The 13,558-nt window shown below is 36.7% G+C and overlaps 1 protein-coding gene across 1 annotated transcript in view; it reads right to left on the bottom strand.

Moving 5' to 3' along the window:
* The window catches only part of Ddx10 (DEAD-box helicase 10), a 305,507-nt gene that overhangs the window by 107,872 nt on the left and 184,077 nt on the right, over window positions 1-13,558 (bottom strand). Inside the window, exon 14 of the mRNA XM_047517111.1 lies at window positions 433-552. Within this exon, the coding sequence (XP_047373067.1) occupies window positions 433-552 (120 nt within the window). The remainder of the gene's footprint in view (window positions 1-432; window positions 553-13,558) is intronic.

Here is a 13,558-nt window from a genome sequence, read left to right as displayed (position 1 = left end):
TTGAGATAAAGGCACGTGTGTGTCTCAGATTACTTAAAGATGGAGAATTCCTCCTGTAGCCAGCCAAGCAAGACCGTACAAGAACAGCATTTAAAGTGAAAGAAACTTTGGTAAGGCAAGTAATTGCTATAATTTTTACACTTGTTCCCATACAACAATTTGATGACAACCATGATGAGAAAATCTTATAAAATCAGAATTCAGAAAGTTCCAAACCATTTTTGGGTCAGGATCACCAAGAAGTACCTCAGTTAACTGCCAGGAAGCCATCCTTGTCCAGAGCTGTAGAGCTGATCAAATACCTGCAGTAGTAGCTAAAGGAACTGACAAGTGCTATATAGAAACATTGGCTTTTCCAGAAGTAGGCATCAGAAGGGTCAGACTTTTTAATATTTGGAATGTATCTCAGAAAAGAAGCTTTCAGACTCTTACCTCCCCTTCATCAGTAAATGTTATTTTCTTATTCACTTTAAAATTTCTCTTCATTACTTTTTTTGCTTCTGCAACTTTAGTTACTTTTTTCTTGACACCAGATTTGGAAGGTTCTTTCTTCTATAAGATAAACAACAACAACAACAGAAAAAAAAAAAAAAAGACAATTAGGGAAAAGACTGCTTTTTAATTTAACTCTGGCAATTACTTTGCAATACTGCTTACTATTGTTGGCAATGAGAAGCACCAAAAACACTGAACAGAAATAAATTTATTAGACTTATTAACTAATGACTCCCCCAATGCTAAAAGGATTTAAATGTGAATTCGATAGGTATTAGACATAAATAAATTTAACATTTTCTTCTATTGCTAGCACCAGGCTATCTGAAAATGTTGAAGCACCAGAAACAACATGACAATGTAATAAATGGACATATAAGATATAGCCGTCTCTCCTAGCTAAAAATTACAAAATACATTTTTAAATTCCCAAGCACGAACTTAAATTTCTTGGCTAGGAAAATATATATTTGGAAAACAAAATGATTAATACACTTTTTGCAACTCAACATTCTTCCAGCAATTATAGTAACTTTCCAGCCCAGGAAAACATCTGTAACAACTGGGCGATGCCAGAAGGTGAAACAAAATAACTACTGAACAAGATAGACTGATCCGGACCAAGCTAATGTCCTAAAACCTCCATAGAAAGGTATTAAAAATTCAGTCATTGCTGAATAATGCTAAGTGGAAGAGATCACAGCATAGTCTGCTTGTGATGAGAAGATAACAAGAAGCAACCTGCATCTCAGGAGGATTTTTATTCATCTCCTTGAAGAGTTCTCATTAGTGGTGTTTAGTTAGCTTCCACTAAACTGGTAGTCAGAATGAGTTGAAGTCACTGGTACAGTGGTTAAGAAAACGGATTAAGTATGACTACACAAATGGTATGCCTTTACTTCATGTACAAACAGAGACAAGATGTATCCCATTTGTATACAATAGAAATAAATTTTTTAAAAAATGAATTTGCACTTAAGCTGTACTGCTGATTAGGTGTGTTGGGAGAATTAGGTAGTAGATGTAAAACATAAAAAGAAGTGTTCAATAAATTTAAAATATCGTCATCACATATTGATTTTATGTTGCATGAAGAGAATGTGCCAACTGGATAGGCCCTTACTTCACAAAATAACAGACCCTAAGCTTTCTAGTTTTTAATTCTGTACCATAGGGAACCACCCAAGGAAAAGTAAAAAGGGTCTGATCTAGAGAATCAAAAATAATCAGAAGCTCTGAAAAGACATAGACAAGTTACAACCCATTATACTATGGTAATACATATGCATAAAAAACAATTCATTTAATAAATAGATATTGTTAATGATGCATAGATCAAACGCTTAAAACTAAAATGCCATAAAATTATAAACAACTTACTAAAATAGAGGTTTGTGAAAACTTCGTAATGTATTCTATTTTTAGATAATGAAGTTTGTTAGAAAATCAGTCAGTGCATCTGCAATGATAGTATAAGTACAATAAAGTTGTTTTGGCACCCTGGTTCTCTTATGTATTACTAACAACACTGTCTTTGTATTCCTGATTCTTAATGCATGAAAGCTATAGCATTTAATCACAACTTATTTATTTCTCAGACAATAATCAACTTATATTTAATAAGCTACTAACATCTTCAATCCATTTAAATTTTATAAGATAAAACACAATAGCTCATTCCTACAGACAGAAGAAGAAAGTCTTAGAGTAATGATACCAAAAACTGTCAGAATAGAATTAACATCACTCAGAGAAACAGTGCTACAGAAAACTTTAGAGAAAGGGTCTAGCTGCAGGGCTTCAAAGAAGTCCATGAAATCACTGAAATTGTGTGACAACATTTGGAGATATGTGTATCTTTGTCTTTTTATGGTTTATCTTGATTTCTTTTTTTTTTAAGTTTTTTTATTATTTTTATTTAGCTTTTAACTTTTTACAGACTGCATTTTGATTCACTGTACACAAATGGGGTACAAAATTTCATCTCTATGGTTGTACACAATGTCGATTTCATACCATTTGTGTAATCATACATGTGCATAGGGTAATAATGTCTGTCTCATTCCATCATTTTTCATACCCCCCTTTCTTTCATTTCCTTCTACATATTCTAAAGTTCCCCCATTATTCTCTCATTCCACACCCCCACCCCCATTATATATCATCCTTCACTTATCAGGGAAAACATTCAGCCTTTGGTTTTTTGGGCTTGGCTTATTTCAACTTTGCATGATATTCTCCAATTCCATCCACTTATTTTCAAATGCCATAATTTTATTCTTCTTTATGGCTGAATAGTATTCCATTGTGTATATATACCAGAGTTTCTTTATCCATTCATCTGTTGAAGGGCATCTAGGTTGGTTCCACAATCTAGTTATTGTGAACTGAGCTGCTATAAACATTAATGTGGCTGTGTTTACTGTAGTTTGCTGATTTTAGGTCCTTTGGGTATAAACTGAAGAGTGGGATAACTGGGTTACCTTGATTTCTAAAAGGGATTTGTATACCAACCTCCCCCATCCCTGAAAAAAAATATTATTTTAAAAATTTAAGTAAGTCACTGAAAAAAAGCAACACAACTGCCATGTACATGAGAAGAGACTTAATATACTTTCCTGATAGGCTGTTGTTTTTATCTGAAACTGTAAAATTATTCACTTATTCAAATATACACTGTATGTCAACTACACACAAGACATCTGTTATCCTTTTGTCACTGACAAAAATATGAGATAATCAACTTATAAAGGAAAAAGATTTATTTTGGCTCACAGGTTTAGAAAAACATTTCAGATCATGATGGGCTGACCCTGTTGCTTTGAGCAAGGCAGCACATCACCGTGGGAATGGTGGGAGCACAGGGCAAAGCTAAACTACTTATACCCCCCCACCCCCACCCCCCCCACACACACCAAACAAACAAATCTGCTTGTCACTTTTGCCAGGAAACAAAAGAGAAGAACAGGATGAGGCTAGGGTGCCACTATCTCCTCAAAGAGTATGCCTCCAATGACTTTAACGCCTCCCATGAGGTCCCACCTCTTAAAGGTTCCATGGCCTCCCAACAGCAGCTTTACTGCACCAAGACTTTACCACACAGACATTTGGGAAACACCTAAGATCCATATTACAGCACCATTGCAGAACAAACTGGGGACCCAGCAGTATAAGATCGGTGGGTTCTTAACACTCTTGGAGCCTAAATTTATCCTTGGAAAAGAATATTAAGCAAAAATAAAAATTTTAAAAATAAATAAACTGATCACAAATGTAATCTTTTTCATTCAAGCATGACAGAACAGCTATTCAAAAGCCTTATTTTTCTATACATCATCTATATTCTTTGTTCATGTTTCTAATGAATCCGTGGTATTTTATTTATCAATTTGTAATGTCACTTCATTTTGTAAAGATGATTCAATATTTCCTCTGTGCCGTCGGTCACCTTTGCCATAAGGTCATTTTAAAAATTCTTTTTAATTTTTAATTTTTATGCAATCGATTTTAAATTGCAATCAAATTTAAATCATTTTAAAATGGTCTCTTGGTTTGTGTCACATTTTATACTTTTTGAACTAACAGATTTTTTTATATGAATTTACCTTTTTAAAAAGCAGGAAACCCACTTTGGTAGTTTCCACAATGCTTCCTAGACAGTAGTCAGTGTTAATTGATATTTGGCATTTCTATTTGTTAAGACATAAAAACTATAAAAGTATACTTATTGTTAGACAGGAGTTACATTATAACTACAAAACTGTATTATAAGTATAAGAATAAAATTTAAGGCAACCAAGAAGTATAATAAAACAGTTTCACACAAGACATTAAACATGAAAATGTCATGTTTGTTTCAATTTCCATTTCTTCCACAACATGTATCCTAGCCCTTATAAATTAAAAGCTAAAAAGAAAATTAAAACATGACACTGATAAAGATTCAAGTCATCTTAAAGATACAGTGTTAGCCATAGGAAGTTGCTGTTCAAATAATTTAGAAAATAAAAAGAACCACTACCAGTCCCAAACAGTGGCTTGAAAATATCTAAAACACAATCAATGAAAAACAACCACCTTATTAATGCTAAGCATTATCAATAGGTATTACAGAAGAGAAAATAAAGGTTTTTTGTTTTAAATGGTATTTTAGAGAAAAGCAAAACCATCAGAGAAATCAGTATTAAAATTAAACTGAAAGATAAACCAATGAAATTAGATTTTACGTCTCAAGTGATTCCTACATGTGCCACTAATATTTGGCACATGAAAACTACTGTAAAGTAGTTGATGAAATACTGTAGAGTATGATGAAAACTACTGTAAAGTGAGGGGGTTGAGAAATACCTATCAAAATAAGGAACTCAATCCTGGTGAAGTCTTTAGAGGGTACCTGTTATAAACTAAACCATTCATGTCAACGTGAATCTATTTCTTTTTTGTTGTTGTTTTTGGTACTCAATTATTTCATTTCTAAAATGAAAGCAAACTAAAGGTGCATTTTAGAGGACAATAAATTTAAATTCAGTCCATTGTTCCAAATTAAGGGTGTTTTTTTTATATATATAATTTATGTATTTTGACTCATTGAAAACAAACAGGGTACAACTTGTTCCTCTGGTTGTACATGAAGTAGAGTCACACCATTTGTGTTATCATACATGTATAAAGGGTAATGATGTTTGGCTCATTCTGTTATTTTTCCTGCCCCCCCAACCCTCTGTTTCTTCTATACAATCCATCCTTCCTCAATTCTAGCCTCCCTGCCACACCCCATTATGTATCATCATCCGCTTATCACAGAGATCATTAAGCCTTTGGTTTTTTGGGATTGGCTTATCTCACTAAGCATGATATTCTCCAACTTTATTTATCTATTTGCCTGCAAATGCCATAAATTTATTCTTCTTTATGGGTAATATTCCATTGTATATATATACCACAGTTTCTTTATCCATACATCAACTGAAGGGCATCTAGGTTGGTTCCACAATCTGGCTATTGTGAATTGAGCAGCTATGAACATTGATGTGGCTGCATCACTATAGTGTGCTGATTTTAAGTCTTTTGGGTATACGCCAAGGAGTGGGATAGCTGGGTCAAATGGTGGTACCTCAAAGAAACAGAGCAAGCAAACATGAAATTCATTTGGAAGAATAAGAGACCAAGAATAGCTAAAGCAATCCTCAGCAGGAAGAGGGAAGCAGGAGGTATCATAATACCAGAACTTCCAACTATACTACAGAGCAACTGTAACAAAAACAGCATGGTATTGGCACCAAAATAGACAGGTAGATCAATGACAGAAGAGAGGACACAGAGACAAACCCAAATAAATAGTTTTCTTATACTAGACAAAGGTGCCAAAAACATGCAATGGAGAAAAGATAGCCTCTTCAACAAATGGTGCTGGGAAGACTGGAAATCCATAAGCAGCCTGAATGAAACTAAACCCTATCTCTCATCCTGCACAAAACTCAACTCAAAATGGACCAAGGACCTTGGAATCAGACCACACCCTGCACCTTATAGAAGAAAAAGTAGGTCCAAATCTTCATCATGTCAGTTTAGGACCAGACATCCTTAACATGACTCCCGAAGCACAAGAAATAAAAGCAGGAATCAACAACTGGGATAGATTCAAACTAAAAAGTTTTTTCTCAGCAAAGGAAACTATCAGCAATATGAAGAGAGAACCTACAGAGTGGGAGAATATCTTTGCCACACATACTTCAGATACAGTACTAATCTCCAGAATTTATAAAGAACTCAAAAAATGCTACACCAAGAATACAAATAACCCAATCAACAAATGGGCTAAGGAAATGAACAGACACTTCACAGAAGAAGATGTACAAGCAATCAACAAACATATGGAAAAATGTTCAACATCTAGTAATAAGAGAAATGCAAATCAAAACTACACTAAGATTCCATCTCACCCCAATTAGAATGGCGATTATCAAGAATACAAGCAACAATAGGTGTTGGAGAGGATGTGGGGAAAAAGGTACACTCATACATTGCTGGTGGGGTTGCAAATTAGTGCAGCCACTCTGGAAAGTAGGGTGGAGATTCCTTAGAGCCTATTACTTAACATATTGATAAACACTGCTTCCCAAAAGATCAGATGTCCTTAACTATAGACATTTCCATTGGCTAACTAACCAAGCACTACTAGAACTCGTTAATGATTTTTCTAAAAAAGTGCACATTAGGTTTTCAAGATGGCGAACTAGAGGGTGGCTGCATTTCATGTTGCTCCAGGACGCAGGATTCAAAAGAGGAGATAGTGAGAGACATGGGACCAACTCAAACCCGCCGGGTGAGTCTCTCCTGTTGGGGAGGCATCCTGGATGGGGCGTAGCCCCAGAACGCAGGGAACTTTGTGAAGTAGAGTTGCCCGGCAAGACGCCCCACCCCCCGCTGGAGTGGTAAACACGGACAACTGGGAACTTCGTAGAGGTGGTTGCTCAGCTCAGCGCTTAGACTCGGAGCAACCACTGGGGCTCCGGGCGGCTACCTGAGGAGAAGCTGCAAGGCGAGTTGTTTAGACTCAGAACAACCACTTCTGAACACCAGGGGGCGGCCCGGAGGAAGAGGAGGAGAGCGGCGGGTAGCTTGGTCTAGGAGTGACTGCATCAGAGCCACAGGCGGTTGCCAGAGGAGGAGGCGAGTGGTGAGTTGTTTGGACTCAAAGCGACCACTCCTGAACACCGGTGGCCTGCCTGGAGGAGGAGCGTGGTGGGTCGCTTGGTCTCTGGGCGACCGCTCCTGAACACCCGGGGGGCTACCCCGAGGAGGAGGAGGAACAGGGCGGGTCACTTGGACTCGGAGTGACTGCCTAGGTCTGTTGGCGGGAGGAGGAGACGCAAACTGACTTGCTTGGACTCCTAGTGACTGCGTCGGAACACTGGGCGGCTGTTCGGAGGAAGAGGTGTGTGGCGGGTCTCTGGGACTCGGAGATATTGTACAGGGCTTCAGGTGGCGGCTCAGAGGAGGGGCCCCATAGCCAGGCGATTAGGTGCAGAGCAGGGTCCCAGGACCTACGCGGCTTCTTGGTGGAACAGCCGCACAGACATGCTTAGGGGCGGAGCGAAGTTTCCAGGATTGCGGGCAGATTCTCTGAGGACAGGTAGCCTAAGGAGACTCGTCTGCTAAGGGTGAGGCTCCCAGGCCAAGGAGGTACGTCCAGCCCCCTGGGAACGTTGCAGAGGAAGGCAGCCCAGCCCATGCGGTAGTTGTAGATTGAGGGGAACCTCTAGGAGGAGAAATGACCAGCGAGACCTTCCCACCGGGTGAGTCTTCCCTGCCGGGGGAGGTTTTCCCACAAGGACGGTAAAACCAGAGACACAAGCAAAAACAGGCCTTGCCTCAGCCCACAGCCTAGTTCCCCTTTGGATGACCATTGGTCAACAAGTGGAGGCACCTCTGCCCACTAGCAGAAAATAAACCCCACCTGAGGGTCACCACCCCTAGAGAGGCAGCTTCTTTGTGGAGCACTGCATTATCAACTTCCTCCAAGACTTCAGGCTACTGAAGGATAAGAGGGGATATACTAGCAATCTTCAGGGACATTATAAGTCAATAGAGGAAATCTGCAATATCTTAATGATCCACTGATTCCTGAACATTATGAGAAAAAAAGGGAAGAAAATGCCCCAAACAAATCTAGATGTTACATCAATAAAATCCAACGACAGCATGACAGAAGAAATGACAGAAAGGGAATTCAGAATGTACATAATTAAAATGATCAGGGAAGCAAACGATGAGATGAAAGAGCAAATGCAGGCATTGAATGATGAGATGAAAGAGCAAATGCAAGCACTGAATGATCGCACCAATCGACAGTTAAAAGAGCAAATACAGGAAGCAAAAGATCATTTCAATAAAGAGCTAGAGATATTGAAAAAAAACCAAACAGAAATCCTTGAAATGAAGGAAATAATACACCAAATTAAGAACTCCATAGAAAGCATAACCAATAGGATAGAACACCTGGAACACAGAACCTCAGACATTGAAGACAAAATATTTAATCTTGAAAACAAAGTTGAACAAACAGAGAAGATGGTGAGAAATCATGAACAGAATCTCCAAGAATTATGGGATATCATGAAAAGGCCAAATTTGAGAATTATTGGGATTGAGGAAGGCTTAGAGAAACAAACCAAAGGAATAAACAATCTATTCAATGAAATAATATCAGAAAATTTCCCAAATCTGAAGAATGAAATGGAAAATCAAGTTCAAGAGGCTTATAGGACTCCAAATACACAAAATCACAACAGACCCACACCAAGGCACATTATAATGAAAATACCTAACATACAAAATAAAGACAATTTTAAAGGCTGTGAGAGAAAAGAACCAAATTACATTCAGGGGGAAACCAATACGGATATCACCAGATTTTTCAATCCAGACCTTAAAAGCTAGAAGGGCCTGGAACAACATTTTTCAAGCCCTAAAAGAAAATGGATGCCAACAAGAATCTTATACCCAGCAAAACTTACCTTCAGATTTGACGATGAAATAAAATCATTCCATGATAAACAAAAGCTAAAAGAATTTACAAAAAGAAAGCCAGCATTACAGAACATTCTCAGCAAAATATTCCACGAGGAAGAGATAAAAAATAAAGAAGCAAATCAGCAAAGGGAGGAATTGTCCTAAAGGAACTGTCAAATAAAGGAGGAACCAAGTTGTGTCAAAAAAATAAAAAATAAATAAAATTTTAAAATGAACCAAATGACTGGGAATACAAATCATATCTCAATAATAACCCTGAATGTTAATGGCCTGAATTCATCAATCAAAAGACATAGACTGGCAGATTGGATTAAAAAGAAAGATCCAACAATATGTTGCCTGCAAGAGACTCACCTCATAGAAAGAGATACCCATAGACTAAAGGAGAAAGGATGGGGAAAAACATACCATGCACATGGACTCAGCAAAAAAGCTGGAGTATCCATCCTCATTTCAGATAATGTGGACTTCAAGCCAAAGTTAGTCAGAAGGGATAAAGAAGGACATTTCATACTGCTTAAGGGAAGCATAAATCAGCAAGATATAACAATCATAAACATCTATGCCCCAAACAGTGGCTCATCCATGTATGTCAAACAAATCCTTCTCAATTTTAGAAACCAAATAGACCATAACACAATAATACTAGGTGATTTTAACACGCCTCTCTCACCACTGGACAGATCTTCCAAACAAAAATTGAACAAAGAAACCATAGATCTCAATAACACAATCAATAATTTAGACTTAACAGACATTTATAGAATATACCATCCAACCAAGAGCGAATACACTTTCTTCTCAGCAGCACGTGGATCCTTCTCTAAAATAGACCATTATATATTATGCCACAAAGCTAATGTTAGCAAATACAAGAAGATAGAGACACTACCTTGTATTCTATCAGATCATAATGGATTGAAGTTAGAAATAAATGAAAGAGTAAAAAACAGAAACTACTCCAACACCTGGAGATTAAACAATATGCTATTATATGATGAATGGATAACAGAAGATATTAGGAAGGAAATTAAAAAATTCTTAGAGGTAAATGAGAACAAAGAAACATCATATCAAAATCTCTGGGACACTATGAAAGCAGTACTTAGAGGAAAATTTATTTCATGGAGCGCATTCAATAAAAGAAGTAAAACTCAACAAATAAACGACCTAACACTACAGCTCAAAGCCCTAGAAAAAGGAAGAACAGACCAACATCAAAAGTAGTAGAAGACAGGAAATAGTTAAAGTCAGAGCTGAAATCAATGAAATTGAAACAAAAGAAACAATACAAAATTTTGACAAAATAAATAGTTGGTTCTTCGAAAAATTAAACAAAATTGATAAGCCTTTAGCCACACGAACAAAGAGAAGACGAGAGAAAACACAAATCACTAAAATTTGGAATGAACAAGGAAATATCACAACAGACACGATTGAAATACAAAACATAATTAGAAGCTATTTTGAAAATCTATACTCCAACAAAATAGAAAATTTCGAAGATATCGACAGGTTTCTAGAGACATATGAATTGCCTAAACTGAACGAGGACATACACAATTTAAATAGACCAATTTCAAATAATGAAAAGCCTACCAACAAAGAAAAGTCCAGGACCTGATGAGTTCTTAGCCGAGTTCTAAAAAACCTTTAAAGAAGTGCCCATTCCAATACTTCTCAAAGTATTCCATAAAATAGAAGAGGAGGGAACTCTCCCAAACTCATTCTATGAAGCCAATATTACCCTGATACCTAAACCAGACAGAGACACATCGGGGAAAGAAAATTTCAGACCAATATCCTTAATGAACATCGACGCAAAAATTCTCAACAAAATTTTAGCAAATCGCATATAAAAACATATTAAAAAGATAGTGCACCATGATCAAGTGGGTTTCATCCCAGGGATGCAAGGTTGGTTCAACATCAGGAAATCAATAAATGTAATTCACCATATCAATAGACTTAAAGTCAAGAATCACATGATTATATCAATAGATGCAGAAAAAGCATTTGATAAAATACAGCACCCCTTCATGCTCAAAACACTAGAAAAAATAGGGATAGTGGGAACATTCCTTAACATTGTGAAGGCCATCTATGCTAAGCCCATAGCTAATATCATTCTAAATGGTGAAAAACTGAAAGCATTCCCCCTAAAAACTGGAACAAGGCAGGGATGCCCTCTTTCACCACTTCTTTTCAATATCGTCCTTGAAACTCTAGCCAGAGCAATTAGACAGACCAAAGAAATTAAAGGGATACGAATAGGAAAAGAAGAACTCAAACTATCCCTATTTGCTGCTGATATGATTGTATACTTACAGGAACCAGGAAATTCCACCAAAAAACTTTTAGATCTCATAAGTGAATTCAGTAAAGTAGCGGGATATAAGATCGATGCACATAAATCTAAGGCATTTTATACATAAGTGATGAATCTTCAGAAAGAGAAATTAGGAAAACTACCCCATTCACAATAGCATCAAAAAAAATAAAATACTTGGGAATCAATCTCACAAAAGAGGTGAAAGACCTCTACAATGAGAACTACAGAACACTAAAGAAATTAAAGAAAACCTTAGAAGATGGAAAGATCTCCCATGTTCTTGGATAGGAAGAATTAATATTGTCAAAATGGCCATACTACCAAAAGTGCTATACAGATTCAATGCAATTCCAATTAAAATCCCAATGACGTACCTTACAGAAATAGAGCAAGAAATTATGAAATTCATCTGGAAGAATAAAAAACCCAGAATAGCTAAAGCAATCCTTGGCAGAAAGAGTGAAGCAGGGGGTATCGCAATACCAGATCTTCAACTCTACTACAAAGCAATAGTAACAAAAACAGCATGGTATGGGTACCAATCATACTTCAGATAGAGCACTAATCTCCAGAATCTTTAAAGAACTCAAAAAACTCTACACCAAGAATGCAAATAATCCAATCGACAAATGGGCTAAGGAAATGAATAGACACTTCACAGAAGAAGATGTACAAGTAATCAGCAAACATATGGAAAAATGTTCAACATCTCTAGTAATAAGAGAAATGCAAATCAAATCCACCTTAAGATTCCATCTCACCCCAATTAGAATGGTGATTATCAAGAATACAAGCAACAACAGGTGTTGGCGAGGATGTGGGGAGAAAGGTACACTCATACATTGCTGGTGGGGCTGCAAATTAGTGCAGCCACTCTGGAAAGCAGTGTGGAGACTCCTTAGAAACTTTCAATGGAACCACCATGTGACCCAGCTATCCCATTCCTTGGCCTATACCCAAAGGACTTAAAGTCAGCATACTACAGAGATACAACCACATCAATGTTCATAGTTGCTCAGTTCACAATAGCCAGATTGTGGAATCAACCTAGATGTCCTTCGATTGATGAATGGATAAAGAAACTGTGGTGTGTGTGTGTGTGTGTGTGTGTGTGTGTGTGTATATATATATATATATATATATATATATATATATATATATATATAATGGAATATTACTCAGCCATAAAGAATGATAAATTTATGGCATTTGCAGGCAAATGGATGAAATTGGAGAATATCATGCTAAGTGAGATAAGCCAATCTCAAAACACCAAAGGACGAATGATATCGCTAATAAGTGGATGATGACACATAATGGAGGGTGGGAGGGGTTAGTGTTAGGGTTAGAGTTAGGGTTAGGGAGGGGGGCAAGAAGGAAGGACTATATAGAAGTAAAAGAGGGGTGGGAGGGGTGGGGGGGGAGGGGGAAAATAACAATGAATCAAACAACATTACCCTATGTAAATTTATGATTACACAAATGGTATGCCTTTACGCCATGTACAGAGAAACAACATGTATCCCATTTGTTTACAATAATAATAAAAAATAAATAAAAAGAGAGGAAAAAAGTGCATGTTATATAAGCATAATTCCTCATCATCTAGTGAATTAAAATAATACAAATATTCTCCAGTTTCACAATATAAATTACATATGCAACATTTGACATTTTAAAGTTATGTATGAAATCCTTAAAAAATTAAAGGTACCATCAAGTAGCTAAATCATTATGTTTGTGAAATCTTTGTTAAAACTAGTTTTAAAATTATGGGTCACCTGATGGGGTCGAGTTTCAGTTTTATAAGATGAAAAAACGTTATGGAGATTGGTTGCACAACAATGTGAATATATTCAACACTACTGAACTGGTTAAAATAGCCAATTTTATTTCCTGTGTCTTCAACCACAACTAAAAAGACTATTAAAAAAGTTAAGTCCCACATATAATCAGGCCATCAGGTTAAAATGTTAAAGGAATGATGTTTGTCTTTTCAGAATTCCTGCAGACATAAACTTGTTGAAACAAACACATTATAGTAACAGCTACAGAATTGCAGAACACTAGAGGAGGAGAAGGAGGAGGATGGGAAGCAGTATGGTGTGGCAGTATGTGGGAGGCACACAAAAAGGATTAAAGATTGTTAAATAAGATAAACTAAAACTATATGAAATAAGAACACATAAATTATGA

The sequence above is a fragment of the Sciurus carolinensis genome, chromosome 11 (genome assembly GCF_902686445.1).
Source record: "Sciurus carolinensis chromosome 11, mSciCar1.2, whole genome shotgun sequence".
Classification (NCBI taxonomy): Eukaryota; Metazoa; Chordata; class Mammalia; order Rodentia; family Sciuridae; genus Sciurus; species Sciurus carolinensis.
Note: the sequence above shows the minus strand (reverse complement) of the source record. Positions and strands in the feature narration are given on the sequence as shown.